Source organism: Petromyzon marinus, chromosome 19 (assembly GCF_048934315.1).
Source record: "Petromyzon marinus isolate PM22_M1 ecotype Great Lakes invasive population chromosome 19, UKy_Petmar_22M1.pri1.0, whole genome shotgun sequence".
Taxonomy (NCBI): domain Eukaryota; kingdom Metazoa; phylum Chordata; class Hyperoartia; order Petromyzontiformes; family Petromyzontidae; genus Petromyzon; species Petromyzon marinus.
In genome coordinates, this window is record NC_133685.1 from 4,375,757 (window position 1) to 4,397,478 (window position 21,722).

At 45.3% G+C, this 21,722-nt stretch overlaps 1 protein-coding gene and 1 long non-coding RNA gene across 2 annotated transcripts in view; one reads left to right on the forward strand and one right to left on the reverse strand.

Moving 5' to 3' along the window:
- LOC142925099 (uncharacterized) overlaps nt 1-21,722 on the reverse strand; it is a 137,674-nt gene that overhangs the window by 4,496 nt on the left and 111,456 nt on the right. The gene's annotated exons all lie outside the window — the stretch shown is intronic.
- LOC116943749 (uncharacterized) overlaps nt 15,332-21,722 on the forward strand; it is a 191,585-nt gene continuing 185,194 nt past the window's right edge. Inside the window, exons 1-2 of the mRNA XM_076067955.1 lie at nt 15,332-15,841; nt 16,806-16,860. Coding sequence (XP_075924070.1) covers nt 15,774-15,841; nt 16,806-16,860 — 123 coding nt within the window. The 5' untranslated portion in view covers nt 15,332-15,773. The remainder of the gene's footprint in view (nt 15,842-16,805; nt 16,861-21,722) is intronic.

The following is a 21,722-nucleotide window of genomic DNA, read 5'->3' on the forward strand; positions in this document are numbered from 1 at the left end:
CAACATCCTAAATAATTGATCTACGTGTGTAACGATCTAAAGGTTCATAACACAAAATAATTATTACTGTCGTTGTAGAGAATTTAAATAATAAAATAAGAAAGCAAACAATATGCTTTCTTCACATGCACTGTATTTGTCTCTCCACTTAAAATATGAAATACAATTTTTACCCATCCCATCAGCCAAATGGCCATCTAGGAGTGCCTAATAACAGCAGCATTGGTTGAACGCAAACAAACTCTGGACCGGTTTCAACATTCAGTGTCTCGTCAGCAGAATCCTGAGAATGAAACGTATATGTACAGTGAGTGAAAAAAGTATTTGATCCCCTGCTGATTTTGTACGTTTGCCCACTGACAAAGAAATGATCAGTCTATAATTGTAATGGTATGAACAGTGCGGCCTGGAAGCGTATTATTAAATAATACATATTACAATTCCTTATAGGGGAAACACATACTAATTAATGGATTACTAACATAGCATATAATCACTAACACATTACAACTAATTACTAATCTACAACTCATTACTAATCATAACCATTGACTGATTACTAATCGATTATATAATTACAATACCCCCCCCCCCTCCGCCTCAAATCACTGCACCTGAATGAGTTAAATGATGACGTCACTCTGCTGCTCTATTTAAGACCGAGAGCAAGCGAGGGCTTTACCATTCTGGCGAATTGCCCGATGATGCTGGATGTAATTATCAGCGAAACGTCGTACTCAAACTGTAAATGTTGTGGATTCACTCTTCAACACACCGGTGGGCTAAAGTAGTGAATTATTTGTCTTTTGTCAACGTGACACTTTTTTGCTGATTGGCCGTGTCGGGTGGTGGAGTGTTACGACACATTTATAAATAACGCGATCTAACCCAAAAACCTTTATTATGAATAATATTGGTCGCGAAAACCTACGTGTTAAAGAGACAGAATAACAACAAAAAATCCGGAAAAACGTATGTTAAAATTGTTGTAAATTGATTTGCATTTTAATGGGGGAAATTAGTATTTGACCCCCTCTCAATCAGAAAGATTTCTGGCTCCCAAGTGTCTTTTATACAGGTAACGAGCTGAGATTAGGAGCACACTCTTAAAGGGAGTGCTCTAATCTCAGCTTGTTACCTCTATAAAAGACACCTGTCCACAGAAGCAATCAATCAATCAGATTCCAAACTCTCCACCATGGCCAAGACCAAAGAGCTCTCCAAGGATGTCAAAGACAAGATTGTAGACCTACACAAGACTTGAATGGGCTACAAGACCATTGCCAAGCAGCTTGGTGAGAAGATGACAACAGTTGGTGCGATTATTCGCAAATGGAAAAAACACAAAAGAACTGTCAATCTCCCTCGGCCTGGGGCTCCATGCAAGATCTCACCTCGTGAAGTTGCAATGATCATGAGAACGGTGAGGAATCAGCCCAGAACTACACGGGAGGATCTTGTCAATGATCTCAATGCATCTGGGACCATAGTCACCAAGAAAACAATTGGTAACACACTACGCCGTGAAGGACTGAAATCCTGCAGCGCCCTCAAGGTCCCCCTGCTCAAGAAAGCACATATATACATGCCCGTCTGAAGTTTACCAATGAACATCTGAATGATTCAGAGGATAACTGGGTGAAAGTGTTGTGGTCAGATGATACCATAATAGAGCTCTTTGGCATAAACTCAACTCGCCGTGTTTGGAGGAGGAGGGATGCTGCCTATGACCCCAAGAACACTCAAACATGGAGGTGGAAACATTATGCTTTCGGGGTGTTTTTCTGCTAAGGGGACATGACAACTTCACCGCATCAAAGGGACGATGGACAGGGCCATGTACCATCAAATCTTGGGTGAGAACCTCCTTCCCTCAGCCAGGGCATTGAAAATGGGTCGTGGATAGATATTCCATCATGACAATGACCCAAAACACACGGCCAAGGCAACAAATAAGTGGCTCAAAAAGAAGCACATTAAGTTCCTGGAGTGGCCTAGCCAGTCTCCAGACCTTAATCCCATAGAAAATCTGTGGAGGGAGTTGAAGGTTAGAGTTGCCAAACGTCAGCCTCGAAACCTTAATGACTTGGAGAAGATCTGCAAAGAGGAGTGGGACAAAATCCCTCCTGAGATGTGTGCAAACCTGGTGGCCAACTACAAGAAACGTCTGACCTCTGTGATTGCCAACAAGGGTTTTGCCACCAAGTACTAAGTCATGTTTTGCAGAGGGGTCAAATAATTATTTCCCTCATTAAAATGCAAATCAATTTATAACATTTTTGACATGCGTTTTTCTGGATTTTGTTGTTGTTATTCTGTCTCTCACTGTTAAAATAAACCTACCATTAAAATTATAGACTGATCATTTCTTTGTCAGTGGGCAAACGTACAAAATCAGTAGGGAACAAATACTTTTTTTCCCCCACTGTATACTTAGCGACGTTTCGGGCAATGGCCCTTTATAGCACATCAATGATGTCCTCTGAACAAGGGTCATTGTGTTAAAGGTCGCCTGTTACATACACGTCAGTGTTATTGACGAATGCGTCGACTATTATTATCGTTTATTGCTTGTTCACCACCGGCAACGGTGGCGTCGCCAAATAATGTGTTTACAGTTTGCGTTGATTTTTTCCATTGTATTTCACATGACGTTGTGTTAAACGGTTTTTCGCATGACCCCTGCAGACAACGAGAGGCCACCGCGTGCAACGTAAAATAAAATAATAGATTCTTGAATTTAAGTAACGGAGCTGAGTTGTGACAGTTCGTCGAAACGGAGATGCAATGTGTGTAAATACATCGCATCATCATTCAAGCAGAGCCCACGATGGTTCGTCCAGCAGTGGATTAGCAGAGAGCTGTACATCATGTGCACGCGCGGATGTCTCCGTGTGCTGTGGGTGGCCCCTGTGACCCATGTTAACCACAGCACCGCATGGCTCCTCAGCCGTGGCGTGTGAGAAACCAGATGTGACGGGTCGGCTCCCTTGTCATGGCCTTGATAACGACATGAGAGAGAGGGGGGGGAGGCCCTTAAAAGCCATCCAGAAATATCCTGAATACATCATCAGTCGTCAAACTTTCCATTCTTCTCACTTCTCTTCATTGCCATCGCTTTAAATCCTCCTCGCTCTGCTATGAATTTCACTGAGTTGTATAATTACGTGAAAGGTGCTGCTGTGCTCCTCTTGGCAGGGAGAATATCTTTTTTTAATGATCAAGCCTGCACTTCTTTTGAGCTGGTATGGAAAACCAAGGCCAACAATAAAGAGAAAGCACTCGTCTAGAATTTGCTGCAGTACAGTCCCATGAATCAATATTGAGAAATATATTTTTGTTCCGGATTTTTGTTTTGAATTTCATGAACAGTTTTGTTGACATAAATTCAGCTTCTGTCAGAAGATGTTTGTATGACTACGTTTATATGTACAGCTTTCCCCCGTTATTCACGAACTTGCTATTCGCGATTTTGTCTCTCCGCGAATCGCATCTGAAACGCTACACGACTGCATCGAGACATAAAGTGATGAGATAAGGTGATGAGATACAGTGATGAGATAAGGTGATGAGATAATGTGATGAGATACAGTGATGAGATAAAGTGATGAGATAAGGTGATGAGATACAGTGATGAGATAAAGTGATGAGATAAAGTGATGAGGTAATGTGATGAGATAATGTGATGAGGTAATGTGATGAGATAATGTGATGAGATAAAGCGATGAGATAGAGTGATGAGGTAAAGTGATGAGGTAATGTGATGAGGTAATGTGATGAGATAATGTGATGAGGTAATGTGATGAGATAATGTGATGAGATAATGTGATGAGATACAGTGATGAGATAAGATGATGAGATAAAGCGATGAGATAGAGTGATGAGGTAATGTGATGAGATAGAGTGATGAGATAATGTAATGAGATAAAGTGGTGAGGTAAAGTGATGAGATACAGTGATGAGATACAGTGATGAGATAAAGTGATGAGGTAATGTGATGAGATAATGTGATGAGGTAATGTGATGAGATAATGTGATGAGATAAGGTGATGAGATACAGTGATGAGATAAGATGATGAGATAAAGTGATGAGATAAGGTGATGAGATACAGTGATGAGATAAAGTGATGAGATAAGGTGATGAGATACAGTGATGAGGTAATGTGATGAGATAAAGTGATGAGATAAGGTGATGAGATACAGTGATGAGATAAGATGATGAGATAAAGCGATGAGATAGAGTGGTGAGGTAAAGTGATGAGATAAAGTGATGAGATAAGGTGATGAGATACAGTGATGAGATAAAGTGATGAGATAAGGTGATGAGATACAGTGATGAGATAAGATGATGAGATAAAGCGATGAGATAGAGTGATGAGGTAATGTGATGAGATAGAGTGATGAGATAATGTAATGAGATAAAGTGGTGAGGTAAAGTGATGAGATACAGCGATGAGATACAGTGATGAGATAAAGTGATGAGGTAATGTGATGAGATAATGTGATGAGGTAATGTGATGAGATAATGTGATGAGATAAAGTGATGAGATAAGGTGATGAGATACAGTGATGAGATAAAGTGATGAGATAAGATGATGAGATAAAGTGATGAGATAGAGTGATGAGGTAATGTGATGAGATAGAGTGATGAGATAATGTGATGAGATAAAGTGGTGAGGTAAAGTGATGAGATACAGCGATGAGATACAGTGATGAGATAAAATGATGAGGTAATGTGATGAGATACAGTGATGAGATAAAGTGATGAGAGAGAATGTGATGAGATAAAGTGATGAGATAAAGTGATGAGATAAAGTGATGAGATAAGGTGATGAGATACAGTGATGAGATAAAGTGATGAGATAAGATGATTAGATAAAGTGATGAGATAGAGTGATGAGGTAATGTGATGAGATAGAGTGATGAGATAATGTAATGAGATAAAGTGGTGAGGTAAAGTGATGAGATACAGCGATGAGATACAGTGATGAGATAAAGTGATGAGATAAGGTGATGAGATACAGTGATGAGATAAAGTGATGAGATAAGATGATGAGATAAAGCGATGAGATAGAGTGATGAGGTAATGTGATGAGATAGAGTGATGAGATAAAGTGGTGAGGTAAAGTGATGAGATACAGCGATGAGATACAGTGATGAGGTAATGTGATGAGATAATGTGATGAGGTAATGTGATGAGATAATGTGATGAGATAATGTGATGAGATAAAGTGATGAGAGAGAATGTGATGAGATAAAGTGATGAGATATAAAGTGATGAGATAATGTGATGAGGGAATGTGATGAGGTAAAGTGATGAAATAATGTGATGAGATAAAGCGATGAGAGAGAATGTGATGAGATAAAGAGATGAGAGAGATAGGGAGAGATAATTTCTCGAAGCTTTGGAAGCATTTGCAGACGTTGCATGTGTACGATATCACCTAGGCCAATATTATCCGCGAACTGTGCTATTCACGAGCATCTCCGGAACGTATCACTCGCAAATAACAAGGGAATACTGCGTGTATGTTGGACTTTTTTGGCACCATACGTAGCGAACCGTGCTAATTGTGTGGGTGCAGTGAGCGATTGCTGTTTCATTGGCAAAATGTATTAATAGTGGTTTTTTAAATTTTGATTTTAAGCTTTCGTTACTGCAGGGATTCATATTCTTGGCTCTTTCGGTAAAGTCACGTAGAAGGGAAAAAATAAAATAATAAAAATATAAAACAATAAAATTATCACGACGTTTCGACTGCAACACAAGCAATCATCAGGTGTGAAAACCACAGCAAGAAAATTTGAAGAAAGTGGCATTTTTTTCAAATGTTCTTGCTGTGATTTTCACACCTGATGATGATTGCTTGTGTTGCAGTCGAAACGTCGTGAGAATTTTATTGTTTTATCTTTTTATTGCTTCCCTTCTACGTGACTTTACCGAAAGAACCAAGAATAGTGGTTTCTTACTTCAGCTCAAACAAGCCTGAGGAATTGCTCATCTCCTGTTGACCGAGGCTGCGGTGGAAATTCCACATTCCTATGGTGTGGGTGTGACTATCCTTAGGATACGTGCTTTTGGCGAATAGTTTTGGAATATGTTATTTTTATATACATAAAAAAGATTTCTCTATTGCAGCTTTTCTATTTGGTGTCATGCCATGCCTAAGAAGAAATGTGAATTCGGAACTCTACTGCCTTTGGTGATTGCTTCTGAAGTCACTTCAAAAGTGCAGTAGACTCTTTACTCGCAACTCGGACCAGACATTCTAAATGCCCCGCAAAGATTCTTCACCACGTGTCACACACACCCACGTGTTTGAGTCTCAGTACTGAAATGAGTCAAATTAAGTGAAAACCAAATTAAATTTTCACGCGTTTTTGGACCGTTGGATCGAGGAAAGATTTCTCTTTCGTCGATCACAAGCATTATATCAGTCGGATTTCAGAGCTAAAACTTAATGAGTATACATTACCATTATCCCCCCTATCCCCCCCCCCTATTGGCTCAGTGAAAATGTATGCAGTCATCCAAGCTCTCATACACAGCAGGGCATTTGCTCAAACAAATTTTTGAAATGAAAAAAAAAAACATTGACAGGATTGGAATATCTATATGAAAGAAAAATATAAGTTACGTATCAGAAGGGGAGTCGTGCACAAAGACACGCGTATGACAAAAGGTATTCCCAGCAGCGTTCGAAGATGTTGAACAAACAATGAAAGGTATAAAAAAAATCAACATTTCAGATTTGCTCTTCACGACCAGCGAAAATGAATGGACCAAAAACGACCGAGAGGCTAAAAACTTGGACTCAAAGTAAATGCACGCAAACTAAACGTCGCGGGTGCCAATAACATATAACAAAAATACGAGGCCTACTCTATTTGCTTGGCAGACTTCGCTTATTCCCCAAAAATATATAGATATATACACGTGACACTTGGTCGGCACAAAGTCGACAGGTTCATATCGAAAGCAACACTCGTTGAGGCGAGACACCTCCACCTAAAATTGTGGTCGAGGTGGAATTTTTATTACCCTGGTAACATTCTTGGGCAACGGAAATGTTTTAAGTGCCCTGCGTGGATAAATCATCGCTTAATCAGTTAAACATCTGCACCCAGGGAGGGACAGCGACTGCGTCCCTGTGTGACTCGGGGCCAAAGGTGGCATTCTTTAACCGTTGCCTTCCCGCCGCATGCTCGAGTCCCGTGCGGTCATTTCATTCGAGCAAACCGCAACGCACGGAACGATGGATGGATGGATGAGGCTTAGCGGAGCCGAGAAAATGAGAAGAAAAAAAGCAAACCCCCTAAACGGTCACTAATGTATCGGCTGCGTTTAAAGGTGGGCGGCAAATGTACCCGAGGCTTGAACCTTTCGATTTATGGAAAGAAATTAAAAAAAAAACTCCATAGGTTAGCGTGCTCTCTATTGCGACAGTCACAGAATGCGAGCGTATCAAATCGGTGCGGGTGCCGGGTGGATTGTTGCATCGTGGGATCGCCAATCGAGATGGCGGCGGTGCTGGGAGGCCCCCTTTCATCCAGCAGTGGAATGAGCACGACCGACAATTATGATGACGATGTCATTGTTGGGAAAACAAACAAAAAACAGCGTTTTGATTTAAAGCTTTCGTGACTGCAGTAATTCATATTCTTAGCTCTTTCGGTAAAGTCACGTTGAAGGGAAACAATATAATAATAAAATATATATAAAACAAAAAAAATTCTCACGACGTTTCGACCATAACACAAACGGTCGAAACGTCGTGAGAATTTTTATTGTTTTATATATATTTTATTATTTTATTGTTTCCCTTCAACGTGACTTTACCGAAAGAGCTAAGAATATAAAATAATAATAAAAACAGCGTGTTATTGTGGAAATCCAAATGCATCTCAAATACCTTTTCAAGAAAAAGTGGGATGTGTTTACTATGGGGGGGGGGTATGTGTACAGTAGCCCTCTTAACGACGTCGATTGGTTTCACGGGACAGGTCGTTAAGTGAATTTGGTCGTTAAGTGAATTTGGTCGTTACGTGAATTTGGTCGTGAAGTGAATTTGGTCGTTAAGCAAGTACAGGAAATGCACGCTGAAGTGTTCATTCGTTCCGATAGCATCGAAAGTTACTCCTTTTCACGCCAAAAAAAGTACTTAAAAATATTTAAATATGGATATCAATTACATAAAGATACTAACAACATTATAAACACGTAATATTAAAATAAACGTGGTTAATCAATGCATTCATTAATATTTACTGTACCTACAACAGCCAGTCACTAACGGGGGGAATTGTTCGTAAGCGAACACATTGGGCTATAGAGGCACGACACTACTATACACTATACACTACACAATACACTACTATACACTACACTATACACTGCACTACTATACACTACACTATACACTACACTATACACGACACTACTATACACGACACTACTATACACTACACTATACACTACACTACTTTACACTACACTACACTACTATGCACTACATTATACACTACACTCCTATACACGACACTACTATATACCACTACTATACACTACACTACTATACACTACACTATATACTACACTAATATACACTACACTACTATACACTACACTATACACTACACTCCTATACACTACACGACACTACTATATACCACTACTATACACTACACTACTATACACTACACTATACACTACACTATACACTACTATACACTACACTACTTTACACTACACTACTATACACTACACTACTATACACTACTATACACTACACTATACACTACACATTGGGCTCTATAGAGGCCCGTTGTTAAGCGGTTAGTCGTTAACAGGGGTGATCGTTGACAGGGGTTCTTCTGTGTACACACTTCACGCGTAAATATATTGAGAATATTTTTTTGTTAAATGAAGGAGCCAGTCATAGTCTGAGGGAAGGAGTCAAGCTTGGACATGAACCGGGGTATGGAGGCGACAGCCTGCACGGCTGGGGTGAGGACATTCCAGACCATGGGAGCTGCAGCCGAGAGGCACATTGCTTGTCGGGTCTCACGACTGAATCGCAAAATATTAATTGTTATCACCGAGGGGCAAGTCCTTACATAATGGCTCCAGTAGAGCTCCCCCCGGTACAGGTTTCAGAGGAACTGGAAGGATTAACGGAATAGTGTTTTTTTTAAGCAACGCAAAACATGCGCGGAAAAAAAAAACAGTCTACGCATGGACGTTAACAAAAAAATGTTGACTTATTTTTCTCCGGATCTCAATGTCGAAGTAAAGTCATAATCATCGACATCATGAGCAGCCGTGATCAATCCGCTTCTGGATGAAGGCATTTCCAAACCACGGCCAAATCTCGGCGAACTTGCGACCTAACAACTCCGCGTGGCGCCTCGCACAATGTACCGGATTCCACCGTTCCGTCTCCGCCCCGGCACGTACTCTCGGAAGTTAATTCAATTAGCCAAACGCATTTGCGCAGCATCTCAATTCAACAGGTAAAACTACGGCGCTTTTCCGAATCCGTTATTTCTCCGAACGTTAGGCATACAGGAGGCCGTGGGTTCGATCCCGACCCTGACACCTGCTGCTGTATATTTGGAGTCTGCGTGTCTCTCTCTCGTCATCATCACGGTGGCTTGGAGATGTTAACTACCTCGCCCGGTATACAGGAGGTCGTGGTTTCGATCCCGACCCTGACACCTGCTGCTGTATATTTGGAGTCTGCGTGTCTCTCTCTCGTCATCATCACGGTGGCTTGGAGATGTTAACTGCCTCGCTCGGTATACAGGAAGTCGTGGTTTCGATCCCGACCCTGACACCTGCTGCTGTATATTTGGAGTCTGCGTGTCTCTCTCTCTCCCTCCTTGTGCTCGCGTGGATTTTTCCTCCGGGCCCTCCGGTTTTTCCCGTCCACATTTAGAACCAACGTCACGCGCTTGGAGTATTTGGCTGCTATAAATTTCCGCACGACGAAAAGCCACTTCGTTGAGAGCTATCATTTGTGATAGGCCAGGTTGCTTCTGAAAAAGAGCTCTTATAGCTTTCTAGTAAAATATTTTTTTGTTTAGTTTTATTTCAACTGGGCAAAGCCACTGTGGGGGCGGGGGGGGGGCGGGGGGGGTGGTGCGGGGGGGGCCGGAGGGTAGGGATCTCTGGAGGGGGGGTTTCCGGGTGGGGGTCTCCGGGGGGGGGGGGGTCTCCCAGTTGATGTTGATTTTGGGTCACGTGTTTTATCATCCCTCGCCGCAGCTAACCCCCCTTCCCCCCCCAAACAACCCACGGGTCCAGCCGAGATAACGGAGCTTTAAACCACGCCACGAATGTTCCTACTCGCCGTGGAACACAGACGGTGGTCACCGCATCGCGCGGCGCTTTCGAGACGCGCATCCGCGGCCGTCTGGAACGCTCTTGCTTCCGATATTAGGAATCCGCTGGGAGCTATGTGCTTTTAAATCATCATCTAGATTGGCAAACTAATTTCTTTAGAACTGCTTTTTGCATTTTTAGTTTGTCGTCATTCCCCCGGCACCTCCGATTAGTACGATTTGCTGCGTTACGGGCGCGAAAGAAGTTCAACATTACACACGGCGGGTGCACATTCAGCGGTTCCTCGGTAGCGTTCCAACGATGGGATGGGAACCCGGGGTGAGGGAGTTCAAGCGATTTAATTACGTCGTGCGCCGACGCGTTCGCGAGCGATGGAACGACGACGGCGTTTTGCGTCCAGCCTGCTGGAGGTGGTGGGGGACGGCGTTCACGTTTTTTGCCCCGGTTAATGCGAGCGGCGGTGCAATTTGTGACAAGAGGAGCGCGGTGGCCGCCGCTCTGGGTTCAAGCGCGGAGTTCGTTTCGGAGCGGGCGATTGTGCGTTCCGTTGCTCGCGCGTCGCCCGCGCGACTCACGGCGACCGCCGGCTTCGCAAAGTCGCGAGGAGGAAATTTGCGGGTTTGTAACGAGCCGTTGTAAATTTCGATCGGCGAAACCAACCGATAGTAAGTTTAACAGTGGGCAATGTGAAACACACACGCGCGCGCACGCGCACTATTTACGAGCCACTATATCTCTCTTCGATGCCATCTCGTACGTGAGTTATGTAACGCATAATCCGAGCGTAAATTTAGTTATGGCAAGCCATGCCTGCCGCCCACTGATAAGCACGCTTGACATTTAGATCTCAGGGCTTTGTACAGACATTAGGAAATAAAATGAAAATGTTCAAGCTGAAATGTTCTGTTTTTGTTTGCAACGAGTGTCCGAGGCTGAGTGAGCAGGTTATATGAGGTCCCCGTGCGGAGCTGTGGGGAGTTTATTTTTTATTTTTTTTTGACAGACGCAGTACATTCATCACTGAGATTAAGAGGCTCCAAGTGGAAAACGACGATTTTTGGTCTTCGCCTGTCATCTGCCGATTGGCAGCGTTTGAAAAAGAAATATAACTGACAAGTGTCAGTTATGCAATGAGCACATTCCCATGAAAGTCGACGCTCGCTCCAACTCCGATTGGCACGGTGGGCTACAGAACGGTGCGAAAGAAGCTCAGCATGCATACGTAGATTCTCACACAGAACTCGCGTCCCTTGATATAAGTGTAAATACGTTGCAGCATCAGGGCTTTTTTTTAAAGATAGCAAATCATATAATGATCTAGATTTTATAAAGCGCCTTTCATATCGAAATACGTAAAAGCTCCGTACATAAAACAACATTAAATAATAAAAAACTGCACTCACAAGTATAGATACAATCGAATATAAATACAGTAAAAGCCGATAAAAACAATGGGAACTATGATTGTAATATCGATAGAATGCATACAAACGACGACAAAAGCCAGTGGCAATAATTACACTCACAGTGCAGGTAAACATCGACCCGGACCACAGGAAAATAACATCGCGTGCCTCCAAGTAAGCGAATGTGTGCGATGTTTAAGCAATACATTTGCCGTGTGTGTGAAAAGACCACGCTTTATTTGTGTATCATGGGACCTCCTTTGCCAGTACCAAAATATGAGAAGAGGTTTTCCCCTTTTTTCTGCCATCAAAACAGCCGTGTTAAGATGTTAAAATACCAAACTGAAACCTTTTACAAGGAATCATGTCTGCATTAACCACAATACTTGTGGTCGGAATGCGGACGAAAACAAACTCTGATAATATGATGCATTGCCTTTGAAACTGTTTGGTCCACACCAGAGACAGCTTTCTTTCGACCCTAGTCTCAACCGGTGTTACGGAGACTATTTGTGTACTTCTGTAGAAAATGACATTTACGTTACGTGCAAACGATGCGCTGGGTGTGGACGGCTAATTGCAGAGGGCAGATCTGTGACGCCCGGATATGCAACGTCTTCCCGCGCTGTTTATTCGCTTGCATGAACTCACAGCCCGTGGTCTCACTCCACTGCCGGATGAAGGGAGCCTCTCGATGCCATGTCGGGCATTGGGGTTGTGAGCCCATACTTCACCAGGGTGGTCAGTGCGCGTCTGTGCATGAGCTGCCCAGGACCAATTGGAATATCGCTTGCCCGCTAACGTGGGTCATGGCCGGCAATCGGAAGTCAGATCAACAACGGGTTCAGAGCGCAGAGTGCTGCTAACCACTGTGTCCTGCAGTGTTCATTGCAAGGCCCGGTGGGCCACTAGCGGCCCCTGGTGGCCTTTAGTGCTGCCCATGACGCGCGGCCCTCGACAATTCACGCCGTGTGATACCCCCCCAACCAACCCCATCATCGTCATCGTGCTGCTGTCAAACCCCCGATGGTTTCAAATGTGTGGTGTGGCTCTTATTGTGGCAAGTGCGCCCCCCCCCCCCTCCTCTGAAAATGAGTGAAGAACCCTGGTGTACAGTGTTTGGTACTAATAGCAAGCAAGGATTCATCTCGTGTTCACTTGGAGCCATCCAATTCAGTAAACCCCCACCCCCCACCATGATTAGCTCAAGGCGTGACATTAAACACCGCCGACAGAGTTTTACAAGGCAGGAAATGCTGCCTTCAAAGGCCGTCAGGAGCCAACGTAGACTGGGATGAGCAACGCGTGGCTGATGGAACGTTCGTTTTCGGTCCGATCTCGTCTCTCGAACGCAGGGCGTGAGGCCGCGCGCGGATCGGCGTTGCTCCGGGGCGTCATCACCGCGTGCCGTCCGGCACGATGTCCGACGTTTCGCCCCGCGTGCCGGAGAGCGAAAACGTCGGAACGGCGCGCGTGTGAACCCGGGGTGCGCCTCGAGCCAGCTGTTGACATTCCTGTCGGCGCGCGGGACGCCAATGTGGCTTTTATTTAGATGTTTTAATTGCACGAGGCAGGGCCCGAATTATCGGCAAGCGTAGAGGGAGTAGCTGGGAGGAAGTGCGGAAGGAAGGGATGGGTTATTTCAAAAGAGGAATGTCATGGTCAGGGAGCGTTGATTTGGCACAGATGTGTAGAAGGTGGGGGGGGCTCTGATGACATGTCTTGAAATCGTAGCCGGGGTTTAACATGTGTGTTGCATGTTTGGGAACATAACCAAGGCGCCTAGCGCTGCCGTTTAACTCTCGTGTGCACGTGTTGCGAGTACATTTCATGAACGGCAAAAGGAAGAGTCCGTTTATTTTATTTTGGGGGGGGGGGGCGGGGGTTAGTTTAATGCGATTTTAAGAGTCAAGAAAATGTCTCAGATGTGTTGCAATGATGTCACGTGACTTTACAGCAGTCCGCCACAGTCGACATGATTCGTGAGACGATGCATGCTTTCTCAGATTTGTGTGAATTTTTGTCCGTTCGAGTTCCAGGAAATATCGTCGAGTGTGTCTTTGGTGAAGCTTCGTCTTGAGCGCCGTAATTACGTTTGGTCATCCGCGCAAACGCGCCTTAAAGAGATAATCTTTTAAAACATCTGCGTCTGATAACATGTTAAGCCAAGCTGAGCCGCAGACAACTCGCAAGCTGTCAAACGGCTTCACAATGACGGCCGTAAAGCTGTCCGGGCTTCGATAGGCTGGCTTTCTATTTTCAAGTGGCTAAAAAAATGAACGTGATTATTTTTTTTTTTTAAACTGATGCTGCACATTACGGCCACGAAGGACAATGCGCCTCAACTGATATCAAGTTCATCAGCTTACGCTATTGTGAATCCGATCGCACACGTGTGAATCAATGGGGTTTTAGATTTGTACGTCGCGTGTGGAAATCGGTTCAAATCGCCTCCACGCAGCCACTCGAGGCGCTAACATTCGTTCATCGCAGCGTAAAGCATTAAACCAGAATCGATTATGTTATCAAGGAATACATTTGAAAAAATGGATCACGGAAGGAAATTATCAATTGCATCCTTACTCTGCACTCATTTTGGCTGATATACATTTTTAGAGTATTTGGCTGCTTATTCTTGTTTCTTTCGGTGGTCACGTAGAAAGGAAACAATAAAATAATAATAAAAATAAAACAATAACATTCTCACGACGTTTCGATTGCAACACGAGCAATCATCATCAGGTGTGAAAAACTACAGCAAGAACAAAAATATTTGGCTGCCGTCATTTTCCACGCGATAATAAGCCACGAGCGTTGAGCTATCATTTGTGGCCAGGTCGCTTCTGGAAAAAAAAAGAGTTACGCAGCTCAGTGGACCTTGCGTGGTGAGATATAAAATAGCTTAGAGTTTAGTTTAGCCTTGACCATTGGCCATCAGCCCTTCGAGCGAAGTGCCCTGCCCAATCAACCTCACTGACTTTTTCCTACCAATCAACTTTTACGTCTCTAACCTGCGCACGTTCTCTAATCCACGCGTTCCTCTTTCTCCATCTCAGTATAAATCCCGAGCTGTAGTATATATATAGCTCAGTGGGGCCTTACGTGGTAAAAAATAAACAAAAAGAAAGCTAAGAGGATAACCTCAAGGAGAGATGGAGCGATGAAATTGACTCGCGTGCAGGTGCTACGCGGGTCTTTGCTTCGTTAGTAGGGAGTGGTGGTGCAGCGGTTAGCGCACTGGCGCTACAAACCCGGCGACCCGCGTTCGATTCCCGCTCAAGGCCAACACCAGTGACGATTATCTGAACCGGTCCTGGGCCTCGCCGAGGTCGACTCAGCCTCAAACGAGTACCTGGTAAACATTCACACTGGGGAGACAAAGGCGGCTGGGCGTGTTGTGTGCCTTAGGCTTCAGTCGGTGCTACTCGCGAAGAGCACTTGCCCCAACAATGTATTGAAGGCTATACGGGGGATCTTTGTTGTATCGCGGGATCGTGACATCGTCGTGACATCGTGAGAGATGACAGCGGCTTGCGGAGTCCTTAGTCCAGCAGGGGGGGGGGGGGGGGGGGTTGACCATGGCTCACGATGACGATGCTGAGTGTTATAAATGATTAACTACAATAAATGGTTAATCATTACATATTAGTATTATATATTAATTCATGATTATTATGAAAGTAATTCGTGGGAGCAATCAGGAGCTTCCTAGCCTGCCTCAAAAGCAACGGAGAACTTGTAACCGGAGCTGATATATATAAAAATATATAAGTTGCTCTTCAAACATAAACTTAGTGTTCAATATTTGCCATGTTTGAAGAAGATAGGCTGTGTGTGTGTATGTGTGTTTTAAACGATTGCATTTGATACGCCGGGCGTAAAAAAAAAGTTTCTCCAACTTTTAAAACGGATTAAAAGTCTCCGGGTGTTTATTGTAAACCGAAGCCTTTGACTTGATTAACATTATTTGATGTAGCGATACGTTACTCGAATTTGCTAAGGAGCTTCTCTTTCCCATCAGGATGAGTCGAGACAAGATCGACGAATCTCTCCGCGCCGGCGACGAAATGGAGCTCGCGTCGCAGTCGAGGTGCGGAAACGGCCATCGTTGAGGGCAAAACAAAGATCCCCCGTATAGCCTTAGCAGACTGTCGGGGCAAGTGCTGTTTGCGAGTTGCACCTATGTAGGCCCGCACGGCACACGAGCGGGTGGGTGGCCGGCACCACGCCCGGCCGCCTTTGTCCCCCCAGTGGCGATGTTTACACACCGCACCAGGTACTCATTTGAGGCTGAGTCTACCTGCGGGAAGCCCAGGACTGGTTCACATAGAGTAATCGTCACTGGTGTTGGCAGTGAGCAGGGTCATTATTCGTGGGTAGAGCGGTGGGGCGGTGGTTGGTTGACCACTCTACAATCCCGGCCCTCCGAGTTGGATACCCGGCTACGGCTTAAATCAGTGGCGAGTGATATCTGCTTCTGTCCTGGCACACTAACCCCCCCCCCCTTTCCACGCTTCACCAACGCCCGCACTGACCAGTGTGGTGAAGTATGGTCAAAAAACCCCTGTGACCTACGGAGCGTGGGGAGGCCTTCATCCCAGCAGCGGACTGACATGGGCTGTCATTATCATTATTGTCATTTGATTGTGCTCGACACAAGCAAACGAGGCTCGGGGAGCCCTGGGTTAATTAAAGTAAGTAAATAAATGTAGGGCAGCACCAATATATCAGCTCAAGCTCATATACGTATGACATTAAAAAGCTCATTGTACTTATAACAGTATTAGCATTTTAATTGTACTTAGTCTAATGAATTAATTTGTTTAGCACGACTGCGATATCATTAATTCATTAATGTGGCTTGCCCATCATAGAATGTTTGTAGTCATGTGACGCACCCAATTATAATTTTTGCTTAGGATCCCCCCCCCCCCCAAATAGATTGGCACCGGCACTGATGATCATTAAGCCTCCACGTACTGCGGCTGCATCGTAGCGTGAGTCGTAAAAATTCTTTACGGCGTGCGTGTGGTACGTGCCTGTGTTCTTAACAGAGCGAGGAGGCTGGCTGTGTCTTGGCCGCAGTCGATGGAAGATGAGCAATCGCTGGTAAGCTGCTCCTTTGTGCGGGGGTTTTCATTTTTTGCGTTTAGCAACAGCATTTGGCGCGCGGATTCTGCCGCGTTGTAACGGCTTTCGCACTCTGGCCCTGCCGTCCAGAGGTCACCGGTTCAGTTTGACCTCCCGGCGCAACGGTTGAAAACGGCGGTGGAAGTTTCTTCAGTCCACCCCAGTCGGCCGCCTCTGTCCACCTGCCAGTTAGCACGGCTGGCTACGTACGGTGCGAAAGAAGTTCAGCATGCGTACATGCAGTGTAAAAGGGTACCACCACAGTCGATCGGCAGGTCGCATGCGGATGGATAACGTGCGGGTGCTCCCACCTCTTTCTAGACATCTGACCAGTGCGGAAGAGTAGGCCAAGAGGGGGTCGTTCAGAGTTCCCTCTCGTGGAAGCCCTTCCGCCAACATCTGTACAAGCAAGCTAATTGCAGGATCTGCACCTTTACCTATAACTGTTGCAAGCGTACGTTTCGAAACAGTGTAACTTAAGAACGTAGTCCAAGCCATCCCCTATCGGTTCAAGCAGCAGATATTTTAATTGCCGGGTTTCTGTAAGCCATTTCCCCCCGTATCTCTAGTTTCTAGACAGTCGTATAACTGCCGCAGTTAACTCCGGGCATGCCAGGATTTTAGGCCCTGTGTGAGTCATCAAATTTATTGAGTCAAGGCCAACGCGCTGCGATGGCATTGACAAACACGTGGGCCCTCTCCCCGTGGTGTTTCAGAACTGATTGGAACCTAGATGCGCATGAGAATTTCAACCGGCCAGCGATTCACTGTCGGGCAAAACATTTTGCGCGACTACGGGTTGTTTGTCTGAATTCATGAAATGCCACTGAAGCGGCCAAAAGGAACAACAAGCAAGCTGCGCTGGCATTCGGCTCGGCAAATGTTTAGGAAGCGTTTTCTAATTCTTTAAGCTTCTTACGCTCCCTTTCAAAATGTAATTCACGTAATTTTGCAGCGCGCATTATCGGTTTAGCGAATGCTTAGTTACAGCCGTCAAAGTGGAACTTCATTCATTATTTCAGCAGGCGTAGCTTCCCGGTGCAAATTATAGACTAGGATTTTTTGTTGTTGTTGTTTTGTTATGAGGGTTAACTTTTTTTAAAAAATGTGAGCACTTAATGTCAGAAGCAGCCCACCCACAACCACAAAAGAGCAAATGAAATGTCTTCAGCATCAAACAAAAGCATTGTAAAAAAAAAAAACGTACGGCTAATTTGTCAATCCAATGCTGGATAAGCTCTTTCTCATTCCGTGCGGTCGGCGGTGGTCATGAGGCCATACTTCACCGCACTACTCAGTGCGGGTTGGCGAAGGGGGGGGTGGGGGTGGAAGGGTGCAGAGTAGGAACAGATTTTTCTGCACTGCCCTTGGCTGCTCTCGACGCCAACAGCACCTGGACATGAACCTGGAGGTCGCCCTTCCAAGCACAAAGCAGGCTCAAGTGATGTCGGTCATAAACATTGTGGGTTTAAGCCACTGTTGGCTTGAAACCACTGTTAAAATATATTGTCGTCAGTGGTTAGAATATATTTGAGATGCTGTACTTGTCACGTACAACGCGTGGTCAAAAAAGCATAAAAGATGCGTCCCTCGGAGGGATGATTAGAGTGGCGGTCAAGGGTGGGAATGAACCCGAAAGACGTCCACAACGGAGATGGAGCGCTGAGATGAGCCCGCGTGAAGGTTCCAGTGCTGATCGTTACATCGCAGGGCCGCAAGAGATGGCGATGGCTTGGGGGAGGGGGGGGCAGCCTTCATGAGAGTGTTACAATCGATTTCTAGGCAAACCTTCAGACTTTGGAACACGCACCTCCTACTATTATTACGGTTGGCTACGTACGGTGCGAAAGAAATTCAACATACATGCATATATATCAAGAAGTGGATTGATCAAGATATGGGTGAACCAAACTAAATTAACAACTAAACGATTTTATTATTTTACCAGGTAAGGCCCACTGAGCTGTATAGCTTTTTTTTTCAAAAGCGACCTGGCCACAAATGGTTGCTCAACGAAGTGACTCATCATGTGGAAATTCACAGCACCCAAATACTCTAAACGCATGTTTCTAAATGTGGAAGGTAAAACCAGGGGGACCCTGATAACAATCCACGCCACCACGGGGAGAACACGCAAACTCCAAATATACAGCAGGCGCCAAGTTTTGGATGAAACTCACGACCTCCTGCATAACAGGCGAGGTAGTTAACATCTCGTTACCGTGACATCCCAAAGTGATTTGAATTCCGATCACCTTAGTTACTTCACACAACTGTAAGTTTCCAGCGTATAACGTTTGTAGTCACGTGACACACCATAATTTCTGCTCAAGGGCCCCTAATGGGCTGGTGCGACCGTTGATTTTCTACTCCTCCGGAGGCTTCAGTGACGTTATGGCAATAGGCGTGTGTGTGTGTGCCTGTGTGTGGAGCGGTATTGCAACAGTTGGCGCGCTGCGCTACGAACCCGGTGACCCGAGTTCGATTCTTGCTCACGGCGAACACCGGTGATGATTATCTGAACCTGTCATGGGCCTCCTCTAGGTCGACTCGGCCGCAAATGAGTACCTGGTGCGGTGTGTAAACATCAACACTGGGAAGACAAAGGTGGCCGGGTGTGGTGTTGGCCACCCACCCCCCACGTGTGCCATGTGTCAGCCTTGATAGATGCTCGCTTAACAGTCACTTGGCCCAACAGTCTGTTAAGGCTATACGGGAGATCATTGTCTTTGTGGCTTGCGTGAGCACTGCACATTTGTACGTGCAGACCCCTGCATTAACGGGTCATGAGCGGAGCAAAGCCGGTGACGCTATGGGGAATAGAAAGTGTCAGGAAGCGAACTGATTCTGTATACACAAGGCATTCCTAGTTCGGGCGTTTTCTCTCGTTCGGGGAACATTTGCGACAGATAAACTCCAGGGCGTTGATTTTTTTTGTCTTCCCCCCCTTTCCTTCCGAGTGGCTCATCTTAAGCTGGAGATGCGGCGAGATGATAAGACGCCTGAAAGTTGTAAAATCCACGAAAGCACATTTTTAAGTGTATCCGTTTGTTCGTTTTTTTGGGGGTGGGTTGTGCGTAACGGAACTGCGAATGCACTCAAAGGTGCACGATTGCGATGTTTTTTGATCCTACCAACTCCGACAAACCTCGTCCCCCTCTATTTATTGCGAAGACCCGCTGTGGCCCTGGCTGCCCAGACAACCACAGGTGCATCAGTTCTGTGGTTTTTCCATTTTTTTTGGGACACATGTGCCACGCGGAAGCCGGAAAACGCTGAGCTATACATTTTTCAGAGCTTAAATGTTCGCGTGAATTGTGTGGCATGATTGTGTGTGTTTATTTTTCACTAGGATTGACACAATTTCACATTTCATGAGCTCACGCGATACTAACTTTCAAGATATGACGATTGTGGCGAGATCACTTTTCCTTTAACTTTATAATTAAATTTGGCAATGTCGTTCAATGATATTTGTGCCCTGCTGTACTTTTTTTACGAATGAAGATTACTTAAATGCTTACAACCCACATGCCATCAGTTAGACATCAAATTATAATACAATTAATTGAACTGAGATGTGGTGCTAGAGAAAGATGCTACCTATACCGTGGACAGCCAAAATATCAAACATGCCCGTCCTGAGAGAGAACGGTCCCCACTCTTCCATTCGAGGAGTTATTCGTGAAGCGGAAATGGACCAACTTTGGACACGATGTGAGGACCTCTGGACTCGAGGATTCGGCCTTGCTCGAGAAATAGAGGTCGACATCGGACGAGGTGGATGGACAACATCAAAAACACCGCTGGCCTGACACTGACCCAGCTACAAGAGGCAGCGAGAGAGACACGCGGTGGGGATGGCGGAGTCTGGTCGTGAATGTCACCAGAGGTCGTACTCGACCTGACGGCACAAGGTGACAGGGTGAATTGAACTGCGACAATGATGCCATCATATGACCACCATGCCATCAATTACTGCGGGAAACTTTTCGTGAAGGACTAATTTAATGGGTAACAACTATATATTTTAAACTTTACATTTTCGACTGAATTGTATTAAAGGGAAAAAAAATATTTAAAACTAAAATGTAATATTTCTGAAAGGCAAAATGCGCAAAAAGGTAATCATTCGATCTTGGTTTGCTGTGCCTTCTGATTTCGCACGATGCATCGTGGCATACGCGACGACGCAGCGAACCCTCGCGTAGCGCACAATTTGGCGACACTCACATGGGGGAAGTGCCCCAGTGTGACGGCGACGGCGAAGCTTCACAGCGCAGTGGACGCAGCAGCAGCGCGTCGAGGAGGCGTTTTGGGGGGCGAATGAGACGCGCGTACACAAGAGGGCAGTGCGAGTCTGGCCGTGGCCGCCGACGTCGACACGCGCGGCTGCAAAACGCGAGCGGTGTCGACGCCAACGAAGGGGCAGCGAACGGCTGTGGCGCTCGCGCCGCAGCGGAGTTTACGATGCAGCGCACGCCGCCGGTACGGAACATTAAGTTCGGACAAAGAGGACCGTTGCCGACCTTTCTTGTAAATGCTTAATAGTACTGATTTGATGATCTAGACAGAACTGGGTTTTTTTGTCTTCTTTTTAACCTCCCCCCCACCACCCCATCCTCTTTCCCTTTCCTGAATTTGGGTTAAATACAAAAAAACACCCTCCCGAAAGCGAAGAAAAACATCAATTTCCTTTATTCAGCAAAAAAATTAATGGAGCACAAATATTCTTACTGCTGCTCGTACTGCTCCGTTGGTTTTCGCCATTGAGCTGTTGGGGCTGTCTGAAGTGAGTTTTTTTTTGGGGGGGGGGGGTTGGAGAGTGTGGGGGGTTTGTG